At 36.0% G+C, this 17,265-nt stretch overlaps 1 protein-coding gene and 1 non-coding gene across 8 annotated transcripts; one reads left to right on the top strand and one right to left on the bottom strand.

Annotated features, from left to right (window-relative positions):
• Positions 1–1,270: 1,270 nt before the first annotated feature.
• ARPP19 (cAMP regulated phosphoprotein 19) lies at positions 1,271–17,192 on the bottom strand. Of its 7 annotated transcripts, none has more exons than XM_063089314.1 (4): positions 17,127–17,192; positions 16,857–16,911; positions 7,110–7,232; positions 1,271–2,197 (listed from the first exon to the last, which is right to left on the bottom strand). In XM_063089314.1, the coding sequence occupies exons 2-4, from the start codon at positions 16,899–16,901 to the stop codon at positions 2,027–2,029; spliced, it is 339 nt and encodes a 112-aa protein (XP_062945384.1). In that variant the 5' UTR covers positions 16,902–16,911; positions 17,127–17,192; the 3' UTR covers positions 1,271–2,026. The 7 variants fall into 7 exon arrangements, with proteins under 7 accessions (XP_062945384.1, XP_062945388.1, XP_062945390.1 ...); XM_063089318.1 differs by lacking the exon at positions 17,127–17,192 and adding an exon at positions 12,404–12,536 and having other exon boundaries at positions 16,857–17,080; XM_063089320.1 differs by lacking the exons at positions 16,857–16,911; positions 17,127–17,192 and adding exons at positions 12,404–12,536; positions 16,349–16,759.
• LOC134374189 (U6 spliceosomal RNA) lies at positions 11,095–11,201 on the top strand. Its single transcript, XR_010023063.1, has one exon. It is a non-coding gene; the product is annotated as a U6 spliceosomal RNA (small nuclear RNA).
• Positions 17,193–17,265: the final 73 nt, after the last annotated feature.

Genomic DNA, 17,265 nt, shown 5'->3' with positions numbered 1-17,265 from the left:
ACATTACTGATTTTGTTGCTCTTCTGTCTTTTGGGGTGGGTGGAGAAGGAAGGTAATCAGCAAGCTTTCCTCAGAGTGCTAGGCAGCCTTTAAGTGCAGGTGCTATGTTCAAGGCACCATCTACTATGATTTGGGATCATAGGAAAGCAGGTATACAAATGGAAGCAAGATTCAGAAAGGATTCCTGAATCAAAAAGAGGGGAGGCTCTGTGCAAGTCAAAGACGAAGAGAAAAATAGTATCATCTCAGGCTATTGATAATTATCATGTTATAGCATTACGACTTGTAGGAAAAATTCTTTAAAAGAGCAGTAAATTTGTCCCAATAAAGTCTGTTAAAGTTCTTACTAACTAGATAAAATTGATTTTATTAAAGTGACATCTATAGAAGCAAATATCGAAATTTTCATATTTTACCCATCATGTAAATTATTCTAATTGTCATAAAGCCTAATTCACTGAGCTCATCATAATTACTTAAAATTATTTACCAGAATTCAGCTCATCTTGACAGCTTGTCACTGGGCCAATCTTTTTTTTGGCAGCTGGCCAATAAGGGGATACGAACCCTTGACCTTGGTAATATTAGTACCATGCTCTCCCAGGTAGCTAACATGCCAGCTTCCCTGGGCCAGTTTTATCAACTATTTGTTTCATTATTAAGTTCCTTTTATTTAAACAATTGTCAAATATTAGTAATTATAAAGGATTAAGAGTGGTTAACTGAGAAATTAGAAGAAAAACACCATTATTGCATTATAAAATACAGCATTCAGCAGAGCAAATTTAGAGTAACGATATAGACTCCTATGCTTCCACATAGACCAAACAGCCAGATACCATTTGAAGCAAAAAAAAAAAAAAAAATCAAACAAAAAGAAGACAGAGTGGGGGAGGAGCTGGAGAACAGAAGGCAGAGTCCCCAAAGTTGAGTGTGGAAGTAAAAGGTTTCCACATTAAAAAAGTTTATATAAATTATATGAATTGAAATTTTCATAAAAGTCAAAATGAAATGTTCTGCGTAGGATGAAAAGATATGCCTAAGCAACATATCGTATTTGCACAAGGCCACTGAATATCATGGACATTAGTAACAAATGAAAAGCTTGAGTCTACGGCAGACTGAGCAAAGATTTTAGTTTGGTATAGTGTAAGCCCAAGATTGTAAACTACTACTGTTATATAAAAGCTGTAAGGACAGAGTTTTGTGTAGGAACTCTTGTGCTTCTGGTTGGCACATTATTTTTCAATATGTGAAATTAATACAGACATTTGTGAGGTTGTGCAAAACTATTGTATTTACAAAAATGGCACAAAAGTGAATTCAACAGTCAATGCACATGCACACTTCATTCACATCTTCAACAACAAAAGGTATTCTAACACTACAGAACTGAATAAGTATTCTAGCTTCAATGGCAGCGGTCAAGCACTAGAATCACGTAAGTTACACCAGAATGGGCAAATATTGCCCAAGTAAAATTCTACTGTTAAAGCTGAAACAGGTTTAAGGCCATTCAAGTTCAAGCACAGAGATTCAAATCTTGCAGAGCCCATGTATTTGTGTTTGAAATATATGATCTTTCTTCCAACTTGTGGTCTTAAACTTCTGTTTTACAAAATCCAAAGGGAAAATACAGAAGAAATCAATACAATAGAGGTTATATTAAATAATAACATACAAAGCTATAATTAAGATGAAGGAAGGAAAGCCAAAACATTAAAATTGTAAATCTTGCTTGTTACTTGTTGAAACCAGTCCGACACTAGGAGTTAGGTAATATATACAATTATTTTCAAGTAGATTACTTATGTTGCTGTAACATGTCCTTTTCATCAGTGCACTGTTAAACTAATCAAAACTCTACACATGTATATTCCCTTACAATAGCAGCACACACTACCACTACCTGCAAAGCTGTCAGTCTCAAATGATTTAGTGAATGAAAGAAAATAAAAAATGAATAAGTAACATATTAAGGAGAAATAATGGGAATTAGAAGATTCATGCAGTTCAGTTCTTTTAATCAGCCAGCCAGCTTGCTAGCAACAAGGGATGGTTTTCGTTGAGGAAGGTCCTGTGGAGTGGGAATGTGGTCACCAGTGACCTCCGTCTTATCTGGGGCTGCAGCAGGAAGTTGCTTGTTCTTCATTTTTGCTTTAGCCATGTTGTAATCCCCAGAATCAAAATATTTTTGCTACAATTAAAAAAAAAAAATCAGATTAGAGTTTAAAAGTTTCCATATGCAATTACACTGATTTAAAATGTAGATGCAACGGTACACTGTCATTTTAATACGTTGGTCTAAAAAATTTAAATAGGAACATTAATTAGATGAAATAGCTATGTCTCTTTATTGAGTTCCAGGATAAGTCAATAACTGAGAAGCCAGGAAAGAACTCCTTCTTCAGGCTTACTGGGACCATTCTGGTTCTAATACAGAATCCTCAAGATCGACACCAAGCTATCTGGGAATAAACTGCTGGACTCAGAGTGAAATGAAAACTTTTCATTCAACTAATGGAACAACCAGGCAGAAAGTCTTTCTTAAATGATTTTGAAAATATGAACACATTAATTCACCAACTTGCATTTAGGATGTGCCACCAACTCCAATGAACCTTGTGGTTATTAAAACTATTAGTTATAGTTGCTAGTACTCTGTCATCTAGGATGAACATTTCTGCAAGAACTTAAATCATTTATTTGAACCAGAGCAGTTCACTAAAATGAAGGTAAAAATAAAAATGCTAGAGTAATGGAAGAAATAAACTCACTGGAAATTAATTATTACTTAAAATGCACGTCCTTACTCTACACCTTCTTCATTTTTCACGTAGACACTAAGTTCAACTATTGCTCTTTTTTAGTTGTCTTTTATCATTAAAATACAAATTGCAATCAGAGCTAAAGATCAACCTTAATATAGCAATCTACATGAGTTTCTGAGTAAAAAGAGATGAATTTGCCTAGGTTCTGTCTTATAGCTATCATGTTTATCCCACCTTTATCGAGTTCTTGCTATACATGAGGCACTGTGTAAGAGCTGGAGAGGTGTTGTTCACCTGTCCAGCTCTCAACAAAGGTGGACAACAGTCAAGTAAATCAACTACTATAATACTGTCTTAAGTACACAAAGTGCTGTGGGTGCTCAAAGGAGGGGAATCTAACAGTTTGGGGCTGATGAAAGGAAATAATTGAGGTATGAAATGAGGGCCTGGACAAAGGGTGAAAGGAAAAACTATAAATATTCTCTCAGAGACTTCAGGGATACCTGATGTGGTAAAATGAAGAAGCCTGAAACTCAGTCTCACTGGCTGCCTCCTTCTAGGGACTGTTCTTCAATAAGCCAAATCTGGCCTATGGCCAAAGGCTCTCAAGTCACAAATTGCTTTTCATGTGTCATTATACATGTATCGTACAGAGCAGTAACAAGGAAACTTAGACCAGGACCTTCTAAGGCTTGCTACAGCTTCATTTCTGTGTGTTTTAAATGAGTGTAGAGAACAGAAAATCTCAGAACTTTTGATGCACTGTATTATATTAAAGAGCTGCTTCTGAGTTTAGTAGCCTCTGGAGGAGAATAAAGCAGCCTGCCAGATTTCTTTACTTTGTCAAACACACAACGTGAGAAATTTAACACATAGAGCAAAATTTAAGCAAACTTTTCCCAATGTAATAAACTCAGTTTCTAATGATAACAATTTTATGGTAAGCAGAAGTTCATAAGGGGATCTTAACTGCAGATTAAGCTACTGTGCTTGGGGGAAAGGAATTAAATTTATTTAGTGTGGCTAGAGGTAAAACTTAAAATCAATGCTTGACAATTACAGCTGTCCTAAAAGGAAACAGGTTACTATAAAAGGCAGTCAATCCTCATGTAGATAGAGATTTAGCAGACAACGATACAGCAAAGATGTGAAAGAAAGAAGTTAACAGTTTAGGTAGAGGAGTGAACTAGATCAATGTTTCTCACATTGGGATCCACAGATATAGCCTAAGAGGGTGATATTAGTTGTCTTTAAAAATTTCTAAATTTTGTGAGTTTTTTAATGAAAATATTTAAAAATTAACAAAACATATTCTGGATCATCTGTATGACAATCTTATAAAAGCTTCCTTCCACCCAAATTTAGGGGCTACACTTACAGTATTTATAATTGCACTGACACCGAGTGATCATATTTAACTTTAAAGCCCATGTTTCTTAAAACTGGATCCTCGGTTTTCTTGTGACACAAACTCCACAAATACACTGCTTCCTGATATTCCCCCTAGCTCTAACAGTCTACAAAGTCACTGTGTACATGGTCATACTGTTAAAAGCCTAATAACATTATATAACATTAACCTCATAACAGCATTAATGAGTACAATAACACAGAAAGGGACCTAATATAATAATACCTTATCTAATCCAACCCTCTCAAGTGATGAAGAAACTGTTCAAAGATGTTAAAGTAACTTGCCAAGCTTGCTAACTATGACAGAAGAAAACTAAAACCCAGAACCTTGTGATCCAGACTTAAAAAAAAAAAAAAATCAGAACTTACTTTCCCTAATACAGGATGAGCTCCCTAATCCAAAAATCCGAAATCTGAAAAGCTCCAAAATCCAAAAATTTTTGAGTGCCGACTCAAAAATGCTCAGGGGCAATGCTCATAAACTTTGGATTTCGGATTTTCGGATGAGGAATGCTCAACAGATATGTATTCTGCAAATATTCCAAAATCCGAAAAAATCTGAAATCCCAATCACTTCTGGTCCCCAAACATTTCAGATAAGGGATACTCAACTCATATAAAAGAAGATATTCACTGACATTCTGGTACAATACAGAATCATTCAAGAGCTTCTCAAAGTCTATATAATTATTGCTCAATTCAATTAGCATTTTCTTCATTTTCAAGTATTTACATCTACCACACCAACTCCAAGATACAATATATATAAATTCTGACTTGAAGATACTTAAAAAGTCATAAATAGTTGACACTAGAGGAAGATTATAGTTTTAATGACAACAGCCCCAATAATGGAAGAAAGTCTGTTAGCCTAGGTTATGCTGGAGGAAAGGAAAAAAGGTTTCTTAAACACTAACAATCAGTTAAATGCCAAATTCAAATAATTAAATAGTTGAAGATTATAATGTAATTTATTTCCTAACTAAAAACACACCTGATAGGACCGTTTTATAATCAGACTTGGTACACATACATTCTGCAAAGCTAGATGCATAATGAATATAGTTCTCATTCTTCTTTTTCTATTTATCCCCCTGTTTTGATCTTTATAATTATGTTTTTAAATAATCACACAATACTCTATTTTGTTGACTTATTACAATTTATTTAACCATTTCTCTGCTGTTCAAAGTGGTACTGCTTCTAATTATAGTTAAAGCTACAATGAATATCTTCAAATTTGAAGACTATTTCCTTATATTGATTTATACCCTTAGATTAATTCATGAGATTATTCAAAGAACGTAAAAATTTTTATAAATCTTGACCTATACTCATTTCTAAAATGAGAGTAATAATTTTAAATGTTTGAACACAACAAAGAGCATATTAGTTTCACTCAACTTCAAACTCACCAATAGGTATTATTTGAATATTTTTCTAATTTAGTTGTATGTATACTATGACGTAATTTACATTTCATTGATTTCTATCATGGATAAACATTTTTCTGTTTAATAATTAAATTTCCTCTGTTAAAATTCTTTATTCGGGGGCACCTGAATGTTTTTCTTGTATATTTGAAAGTTCCCTTTTATGTGTTATATGATGGTAATTCAGAAAGTTTGTGTAGACGCAGAATTAAGATAATATGAATCTCTCCATGAACTTTTGAAGTACTCTTGTAGACATTAACTATCATTTCTGTAATATTTCCCCACTGGATTACATCTCATGATACAGAGGTTTTACATTTTTATATATTTGGTATAATTTTTCCTTCTCATACTATTACTTCAAAGCTGTGAATGCTATTCCTTCTTGTAAGATTAAAAATACCATTCTACTTTTTGCCATTAAAAAAAAAATAATTTGTTCATTCAGATCCCTGCACTGGCCAGACGCAAAAAAAAAATAATAATAAATAAAATAAAATTACAATATTTTGGAAACTGATTTGGGAAAACAATCCATATTTAACTATAGCTAATATAAACACACAGAGAGACATTTTTGTAAGTAAGCAGCAGATACTGTATATTTAAGGTACTTATTTAAAAAGAAACAAAATTTGGCATCTCATTTAATAAACAATCCTCTTCCATAAACATCCATTCCTGTTCCCCGTATGGTAAATAATTTAAATGCACTTAAGCTGAAGATGGAGCCTTCTACTAATTTTTTTTTTTTACAGAACAAAGGAAGACTTTAGAAGAGGAAACTTAAGAAATAAACATGTAGCATTATCTCAGTTTGGATCAATAATGGTTTCTACCTCACAAAGCATGGTAAGATTTTGAAAAAATGTTTTCAGTAATCTGTAAAACTACAATATATTATTTGTATTAGAGTCACTATGACTGTGAAATGTATTATGTAAAGGGGATAGTAAGCTATGCTTGTAAGTGATCACTTCATCTAAATATAAAAAGTGTTTTAAGCCTTTGGATATTGTGAGGGAATTACCTTTAAAATAGGTAAAAGTTTAAAAATAGGGGCAGAAGGATAAATACCACCTTCTGGATAGTGGTTGATTTTGAAGAGAAGGGAAGCAGGGGTTATATATACACACACATAGGGTAGCTTTCAACTGTATTCACAACATTTTCTTTCTTACAAAGATAAAATTGAAGTACTTATGGCAAAATATTAACATTAAAACTGGGTGGTGGGTACATGGGTTCTGTTCTATTATCTGCACTATTCTATATGCTTGAAATAGTTTATAATTTAAAATGTTAAAGAGTTGTAGATTCTTATACATATTTATATAATGAACACTAAAATATTGAAAAAATCATATATACATACACACACATGTCTGATAAAGTACAGAGCTATATACGCAAACACTCATTTCACAATCTCTGTTGGTAAACTGAGTTCATAGGGCCTAAGCATTGAAAATTGCACATGAGAACTTACCCCTTTCTGTAATCGTTTCCTTAAGAAATCTGAACCTCCAGGCTTTTGTCCCAGATGAGGATACCTTGCTTTTAATTTTGCTTCTTCAGCTTTCTCTGGACTAGTCACTTTATCTTCCATTTCCTAAAATAATTTTAAATAAATTACTTCTCTATTACAAGTCAGTTATTTAAAATAATTCACTTTTTAATATCTCAATTCTGACTTTAGCTGTTGAATGCCAAGTAACACGGCACCTAAGAAATCCAGCACAGAATCCTTTAAAACATCTCTATCTTGTTTTTCAAATGATCCATGTGATAGCTCTATTATAGCTGTGATGCATGTGTAACACCCCACACACTGGATAAAAATATCAAGATAGCTCAGCTCTGAAGTCTTGCTTGCCATTTCTTTCCGGTCATGTATAATACATTTTTAGTTACTCACCTTCTATGGAACTCTTCAGCTCTTTGCCTATATTTAGAGAATTATCCTAACACTGTTAAAATATAAAAGATCTTTCTGATGTTCTATTTATCCAAAATTATATGTGATATGAAGCTTAGATTCTTTACTAGAAATTAACAGCAGCCTAATTACCAGCACATTTTCCTCCAATTAGTTAATACCTGAAGACCCTGGTTATTTGTGAAGGAGAGAAACATCATCTTTGTCAGTCCTCACATCTGTGTATATTACTGCTTAACTTCCCTCATGTTTAAAATGACAAACTGTTCATGCCAAAGATCACATTCTTTGATGTATCAAAAACCTGTTTTCTGGTAGGACTGTCAATATGTTAAGCAGGGGCTGGTTACCTCAGTTATTTTTAGTGTGGTCCTGTAAACACCAAGGTCCAGGGTTTGATCCCTGTACTGGCCAGCTGCCAAGAAAAAAAATATGTTAAGCTGGGACTGACAGGTTAGCTCACTTGGGAGAGCACGGTGCTGGTAATACCAAGGTCAAGGGTTTGGATCCCCTTACCAGCCAGCTGCCAAAAAGAAAAAATATGTTAAGCCTATTCGCTTTTAACACCAATCTTTAGTCTACTTTCTTTCAAACTGCTGTATTTCATAGGAAAGCAGTGCTTATCAATCACTTTATGGCAAATACTATAGAAGAATGAAATCAAGAAATACAAAGCTATCCTGAGATGGGTAAGATGGACAGCCAGCAAGGCACACTTTCTAGCTAATGGACTTATTTATACACACCAGATCAGCAAAATGACATACCTCTGGCATGTCTTGATTCTTCCAGGTTATTTATGAAAAAATGGTAATGTTAAATTCATAATGTCAAACCTACTGTTCTTGTATAGAAAGTAAATCATCTATCTAGGAACTGAAAAAAAGTCATAAAAATCTTTGCATATATTTCCCTCAAAATTATATTCATACATGTTTCATAATCAGTTTTATTCACTTTAGTGTTGCTACTTCCTTCATCTTATCAGCTTCCTCATGCTATTATGTGTTCTCCTTTTTATCTTTTTTTGGCAGCTGGCCAGTACAGGGATCGTACCCTGGACCTTGGTGTTATCAGCACCACACTCTACCCAACTGAGCTAATTGGCCAGACCTTCTTTTAGGTCTTGGAGGATTTTTGAGAAAAAAGCTGTTGCTGTCAAATATACTTTGTTTTTTATGGGGTCTCTGTATATATGTATGCTCCCTTTCCTCTTCAAGTGTTCTATTTTCCTCTTTTATGCTGGAGTTTCATACATCTGATTTTCATTCTCTACAGTGGTCACAGCATTCACTCACTTGGTATACACAAAATTCAATTATATGCGCTCAGCCCGAAGTAGAGACTTAATAGTAGTGGTGATTCTGTCAGTCATTCCATTCAAGAATGGTATGCCTCAGAGAGAGGTCAAGTGTGAGATATGTTATACACACCTGTTGTTCACATGTTAGTCTCTATCCTTGGGTATCTTTCAGAGTGCAAGCATCAATGAAATTAAAAACTCAGCCCCTACAACACAAGTCTGTTACCTCACCTGGCACTGAACTGAAGAATGACCTGAGCCTTATGTTCAAACATGGACAAAAAAGTGACTAAGTGACCTATGGAGAATTGATGGGGCAGTCTTCAATATTTATGCCTTTTTAAGTATTTTTTTTTCAAGGGCAATTTTAGTTACTGTGATTTTTGCCTTACTAACTATAGAACCTAAGTCCCCTATAAGATATGACACTACACTGCACTCATCACAAAAGCCAGAGAAATAATACAAATTTAAGATTACCAGTTTGGTGTAGGAAGGTAGGCTGGATCACTGCACAGCTTTTCTGTGGCTCAGCCTTCACCACACACATCTACTGTAGCCCAGTGGTGTTCCTAGTGTTACCACCTATTAAGTGGAATTGGGAGCAGGAAACTACTCTTGGATTTCCCTGTACAGTTGGTTTTAAATGATACTGGTTGAAAAGGATCATAACCCAATTGCTGCCCTTCAGTCCCACACCTTCAAATTAAAGGGTGTTTGACATGACAAGCATACAGAAAGGACATTGTTGGGTGGGAGGGGGGAGAGGGAGGAAGGAGGGAGGTTTCGGTAATGGGCCACAATAATCAACCACACTGTATATCGACAAAATAAAATAAAAAAAAAAACAAAAAACCAAATTAAAGGGTGTTAATGAAGTCCTATAATTCCCTAAAACCATTCAGCTTTCTTGGGCCTAGAAAATGAGAGCTCTCCACTTTCTTCTTTGTTTGGTTTGAAATGAGTTTTCTGAGTCTATGAAATTTTTGGTATGTGGGTAGCAACTTCCCCTAGTTTCCACTGTTTCTGCAGGTTTCTTCCATTTTGATACATAAGGGGAAAAAAGTGGTGCCCAATTCTGGCAATCTCTTATTTTCTTAGTAAGAAATACATTTATATATAACATTAAGCATGCTCAATTAAATTAAAGTAGCTTACTCTTAAGGAATGTTTTGGGCAAGGACTGGCCAGTTAGATAAGTTGGTAACAGTATGGCCTTGTAACACCAAGGTCAAGGGTTCAGTTCCCCTTACCACCCAGCTGCCAAAAAAAAAAAAAAAAAATGTTTTGGGCAAAACAGCATCTACAGCTGAAAATGTCATTTAGATTTAGAATGGATTTATAATGTGTCCTAGGAAAATGAACTAATTCTTAAATTTTCCTGCCAAACACACAGCACAATGGCAAGTCCCCGCTAGTTGCAACTTCCTTGCTGGATTTAGAATTTCAGTTGTATTTTTAACACCAAAAGAGGAAAAGATAATACATCTGAAGCTACATTTTAATGTGGTAAACACCATCAAGATTTCCACAATACTTTTCATGAATCATACAGAAACATTCTTAACCTTCTGAAGATGCAGCAGTTCTAGGACCTTACTGATAAGCAGGTTCAAATGCTCAGACATTCACTAACATTCTAACAGTTACTGAGCTCCTACGTATAAGGTTCTGCTAGTGACATCCACACCAGATTAAAAGCCAACAATGGCAGACAACATTACTCCCTATGAGCATCCAGCAGATATTCATGGGTTCTTGCGCAGCTACATGGCAGTGGAGGTAGGAGATGGTGGGCTCAAAATAGTACTCACTCTTGCAGAGTCAAAGGCCTTCTGCAATCCCTTCCATCAGGAAATAGCACCTTCCCCTCTTTTGTTCCTCTATCCCTTCTAATAATTTATAACCTAATTCACTAAATCACATTCCTTTCTGTTTGAAACACGCAAAGTGGTTTCTGTTCCTGTCTGCTGACAGGACACTAATAAAATTGGGTAAAATAAGCAAGTCAGGTGTGACTGCATGTTTCTGGACATCGAAGGAATTCCTAAACATTTACTTCACCTAGAATGAAATGAAATCCCAAAACAGGTTTGAGATATAGAAGGAAACAGCAAAGAAACTGGTGTGTGTATATATACATACACATACATATATACTGACAAACAAGTTAATACTCTAATTTTAATGTCTTTATTATGTGGGTTTTAAAAAAGGACAGGAAAAAATAAAGTGTTCACTTCAGCAGCATGGCTACTAAAATTGGAACGATACAGAGAAGATTAGCATGGTCCCTGTGCAAGGATGACATGCAAATTCATGAAGCGTTCCAGGAAAAAAAAGGACTGAACAAAAATACTAGATAACAACACAGTATTTGTAGGGTTTAAGTGTTCTATGACCCTGTATGACTTAGAAAAGTGTTTATATTACTTTTACATTTTGTTTAGTTAAGGATGGACAATAAAATTTCAATGGGAGGTCTGGACAGTTAGCTCAATTCATTAGAGCATGGTGCTGATAACACCAAAGTCAAGGGTTCAGATCTTCATACAGGTTAACCACCAAAAAAAAAAAAAAAAAAATCAAGCGACTCAATAAAAACAGAAATAAAATATACAACTTCCAACTAACAATGGAGGTAAAATGGAAAAAGAAAATAAATTACAAAAAAAAAGGGTGGGGTTATGGTGAGGGAGAGGAGAGCAAAAAAAAGAGGAAAAAAAAACATAAAAACCCAAAAAGCAGCAAAAGGTAAGGTGGGAGAAACAAATCCCAACATGTCAATTACCACAATAACCATAAATGGACTGACAGACTGCCCATTTAAATCCAGTAGCTGGGTTTAAAAAACAAAACCAAAAACCACCAAGCCACTTGCTGAGTACAAAAAAAGAAAAAAATCTAAAAACATAAAGACACAGGTTGAAAGTAAACATACGGAAGGTGGGGAGAAATGCTAAGCAAATCCTAATCAAAACAGCTAGTGTGCCTATATTAATATCAGGTAATACAGACTTTTTTTTTGTGGCTGGCTCATACGAGGACCCCACTGTGCTCTAACCAACTGAGCTAACTGGCCAGCTGGGTAACAGACTTTAAGACAAAAAACACTAGAGATACAGAGGATCTAAACATTCAGGCCTCTAATAAAACAGCCTTAAATCATATAAAGCAAAACTGACAGAACTATAGGGAGCAATTGACAAATCTACCACCAGAGAATTTACAGACCTTCCTTAATTATTGATAACGAAAAAGATAAAACAAAGTAGTCAAGATACTTTATTTTAAATTTTGCACCCAGCAATTCGGGAATGCATATTCTTCGCAAGCACAAATAGAAAGATGGACTAAACAGTAGGCCACAAAACAAGTCTTAACCATTTTTATTCAGACCACTATCTACAGCTGCAATTCATTAGGTTAAAGTCAATAACAATAAAAACGATATATCCCTAATATTTGGAAATTAAAAACACACTACTAAACAATTAATGGTTAAAAAAGAAATCATAATTAAAAAATACTTAGAACTTACTGATAATAAAAATTCTACACATCTCGAATCTTGTGGGATACAGCAAGTATCCCTTTATGAGCTTATGTTAGAGAAGAAAGCTGAAACTCAATGAGCTATGCATCCAACTGAAGAGGTTTAGACAAAAAGAAATCTAAAGAAAACAGAAAATAAGAAGCAAAAATTAATGAGATGGGAAACAAAGATACAGTAGAGAGGATCAACAAAGTGGGAGAAATTACAAGCTTAAGAACAAAGTATTTTTAAAATTTAAAATCTGGTTTGGAAGTTTTATTCTCCCAGAAGCCTGTATGTTATACAGCAATTTTACTACATTTTAGAAATAGAGCTGGAATGTGAATGGATTTATTTTAGCTAAGTAGGTTCTATGCTGATAACACCTTGGGGGTTGGGGGAGGTAAGAGAAGCATTATTAGAATTTTGAACTTTTGGCTATAGGCCACAAATTGAGAAAAAAGAAACCCAGGATATCATAACAGAGACATATGCTCATGACATGTCTAAAACAAAAACCAAAAACTTAAGAACAATATTTTAAACAACAGTTATCCTCTTGACATGTACATACACCCCCCCCCCCCCATTAGAATACTCTATTCCTAGCACAGGGCCCAGCATTTATCAATGTTAGGCATGTGCATTTTTGTGATTTATACTATTGAAATACATTATATATCCTTTCTGTAAGTAGGTAGGCTATAAGTTATAAATACACACACATAAAAAGAACATTATTTTGTAGTGTATTATGGACTGATAATAATTATGTCTGAATGATTGATACACTTTTTGGCCTTCAGTAGAAGTTATACAGCAGCATCAGCAATAAAAAATCTGACTACTCTAAGCAAATTCTCTCTCTGCTCACCAATATGTTCACCGATGCACTGATTGATGAATAAGTAGAAAGGATTAATGAAAGCCAAAAAATCCTTTGGGGTATTGCCAGGAAGGTACCAATACTATATCAACCTCTATGGGAAATTATTGTTCTACTAAGTCCTTGCTGCTTGCCCAGTTTCTGGCATTTAATGAGAGTTCAATAAAAGTGTGCTGCATGAACAAATACAATATGCTTCAATTGTTTCCACAAAGCTAAGAAACTTTCTACATACTTGATAATTTCACCATCAGCTTATCTTTGAACTATTTCACGTAGACAGACATGAAATATTTCAGTAGATAGACACTTACAGGTTCAGGAATAGAAGCTGGTAAGTATTAAAGTCTTACACCAAGAGTATCTTTTAACCAACAGAAATATTTTAGTTGAGAGCTCTACTTTAGTTATCCTTCCAAGACAACATACTTAGTTTGATGAATCTTACAAGCTCTAGAAAACTTGCTACTGAGATCTTCTTAAAAAAAAAAAAAAAGTAAAAGCTACAACATATATATATATATATCCCTCTAGTTTTGTTCAGATTTCTTAAGAGGGTCTAATCAAAGGTTACCATGGTCTATTCCTCTTTTTAAACTGCAGTACTGTACTAGCATTGCCATTTGTACTGGAATAGTAGTTTGGTAATGGTTTCAACAGAAAAATTTTGAGGAAAATTTGTTCAACCAACATTTTCTGAACAAAGCCAAGCACTATGCCAGGTGCTATGGGAAAAAAGACAGAAAGCAGCAGCCTTGACCTTAAACTGTTCACAATGAAATTAAAATGATCTCTTAAGTTCTCACATGCCTCTTTTCATCCCCAGGACCAGTGCACATGCTACTCTTAACTTAGTGTTATTAAAAATGGAATTCACAGATGACAGACCCATTAGGTCTCTGCTAAAAACTTTTAAATGTTTTGTTTTCACTTCAGTGGTAACCTAAAAGAAAAATATAAGCATATTCTAAGCATCTGAACTGCCATCTCATATCCAACTAAGCAGTGCTGCGTGACTTCCTTGTTTGAGCTTTTATTTGTTTTTTTTTTTTTTTTTTTTTTTTTTTAAAGATGACCGGTAAGGGGATCTTAACCCTTGACTTGGTGTTGTCAGCACCACACTCAGCCAGTGAGCGAACCGGCCATCCGTATATGGGATCCGAACCCGGGGCCTTGGTGTTATGAGCACCTCACCGGCCCCCAATGAGCTTTTATTTGATGAGAGACTCAGCAGGCTACTCCAACTGTCCTGTAAGAATGGAGCTGAATTTAGAATGTAAATGTATCTGTGACTCTAGAAAATAACCTCACATCTTACTCTTAAAAAGGAGAAATGAGCCACCACATGGCCAAGAGGAATATGAGCTGGCACTACTCAAAAAGCCCTTGCACTTTACCAATTGCTACCGTATTCTCAATACATTATAAATTTAGTTTCAGCAAAATGCCAGTCTCACTAAATTAAGACTTTTAGACTGGCTTTGTTTGTATTTGATTTGTCTTAGTTTTAAAGGTATAAACCTTGAGATAAGAGTTTACATTTATTTTTATGTTTACTCATATTTTAATTAATAGCCCAACAAAAAATAGGGGTCTATCCAGTATTCTTAATAAGGGTTAACACAATACTGAAGATAGAGAAACAGTGACTTAGCTATTACTTCATGCAGGGTGGAGCAATTTATATTAATATTTCAAAGGCAATAGGCTAACCTACCATGGAACTATAAAGGATTTTAGCTGAATACTTTGGTTTTAATTATGTGAACTAAGTGCACAGACAATAACCCAATTTTTAACTTCATCTAACTGTTCTTCCAAACAGAAGAAACAGGTGAGTTGGCTCTCAGGAACACAAAAGTGACTTTGCACATTTTCCTCCTATTTAGGAACAGTATCTATGTCACAGGCATTTAACATCTACAGCCAATCCTCAATTCAAGAAGGAACATTATATTCCTAACACACTTTGGTTGGTATTAATAATAGCAGCTAAAACCGAAGGACCTGAAATAAATTAATTTTTATTTTTTATTTAGACACCCATTAAGAGAAAACATTCAAGCTATACTTAATATTGTTAAAAGACATGTTAGGCTGGTTCTAAGTAAAAGCATTTACACTCTAGAAATCAACACTTCCCACTTCGACAACATACTAACAAATCTTATTAAACTATACAGCACACTAGTGTGCACCAGAAGGCAAAGCTGAGTTTGATTTCAGGGTTTACAAGCCACTGCAGACATGGGTTTGTTATTTTTCTGGGTTCCTAAATCCCAAGCAATAACGAACACCACGATAAATGTTTTACAATAAACAGGTGATATTTAACACTACTGTAAAGATTGTAATCCTTAAACTATTTTTGCCCCAAAAGTTCACTCTTTTTTTTTTTTTTTTGCAAAGGGTGAAAAATATCCAGTAGTTTTTACTGGAATATTCCTGATTAATGTGGTAACTTGGCTTATTATTAATGTTATTTCTGTTTTCTTTTTCTGTTTCACAGGTAATATCGTAACAAAACCATCCAACTCAGGAAAAGTTAATATGGTTAACATATGGAATGGGTTTAAAACAATAACCCAATTTCCAACCTGACTAGGAACATGGGTGCAATATTAAGCAGAAACTCTTACAAAGTCCAAGTATTAGACCAAATCCTATTTATGATAACACAGTCTGACTTAAGAAAAACTGTTGGTAACTCTCCATAAACAATTTAGAAAACAAGATTCCATCGAACTTTCTCATTTCTCAGCCAGTCATATGTACCCAGGAGGTCGGGCTGCAGAAATAATTATAATGCAAGGGGGTAAACACTAGCCTAGATAAATATAAAGCATTTACATTCATAATTTGAACCATTCCTGGCATATTTCCCTACACCAGGAAGATACAAGTAAGTTTACAAAAGATGCCTATGTTTCCAAGAAAAACCTGATCAACTAAATTAGTAAAAATTTTTAAATTCCAACCTTTCGATTTTTAGTGAAGTACCGTCAGTGAATCCGCCGGCTAACATTTTTGAGCACACACTGCGCTAAACACTAGCCGTTACTCACCTCCTTTAGGCCTCACAACAGCCGGATGAACCAAGTACTTTAATCTGACTTTACAGGAGAAGAAATGGAAGGCTCGAGAGTTTAGTAACTGACTGTCGTTACTCGGCTCACCAGGGCTGACCCGAAATTCCAATCCAGGAGCTAGCTACAAAGTTCTTCAAGGGACAAATAAAACTTCTCAAGCAAGTGAGGCTCACAGAAAATCGTTAAGTCCCACACATAATGACCGAGTCCTGGGCTCTCACGTATATTTACGTGATTAAGGAAAAACGCGACACACTGAGACGTTAGAAAAGGCCTGCTTCAGGAAAGGCGTGCGAATGTTCAAACTCCCAGCTCGCTTGCGCTAACGTTATTGCGGGAAGCCAATTCTGGAGCGTTGTGCCCTCCAGCCGAGACAGAAGGGCACACACAGGCTCCGGGCGCGCCCCTCCGCACGCGGCTGCAGCTGGCCGCCCGCCAGGCCCAGGCCCAGGCCCGGGCCCGCTTCCCGCACACACACACTCACCTTCTGCTCCTCCGCGGAGGCTGCCTCGGGGACTTCCGCGGACATACTGCTCCCTCTGCAGACCAGACGCCGAGAAAAGATGCGATTACCGGGTGGCCGAGGCCGCCCGGCCGCCGCCGCCGCCCACCCCAGCTCGCCCAGCGCCCGCCGGGGCCCCTCCGCCCGCCAAAATGGCCGCCGCCTTATGACGACACGGAGCCCCGAGGCGCTCGGCCCGCGGCGGTCCCAACCCGCGGAGGCCCGCCCGCGCCGCGCCGCACCCCTACTTACCTAAGCCCGCTTCTCTGGCTCTGCGACGCCCGAGCACTTCCTTTCTTCCTTCAAAGTCGCGGCTCGCGCCTCACCTCACATCCGTCTGTGGCTGCCGAATGCTTCCTGGGAATTGTAGTTTATGTGTGGAGCCGCCTCT

Source organism: Cynocephalus volans, chromosome 3 (assembly GCF_027409185.1).
Source record: "Cynocephalus volans isolate mCynVol1 chromosome 3, mCynVol1.pri, whole genome shotgun sequence".
In the NCBI taxonomy this organism is placed as follows: Eukaryota; Metazoa; Chordata; class Mammalia; order Dermoptera; family Cynocephalidae; genus Cynocephalus; species Cynocephalus volans.
This window is presented reverse-complemented; position numbering and strand designations above follow the sequence as displayed.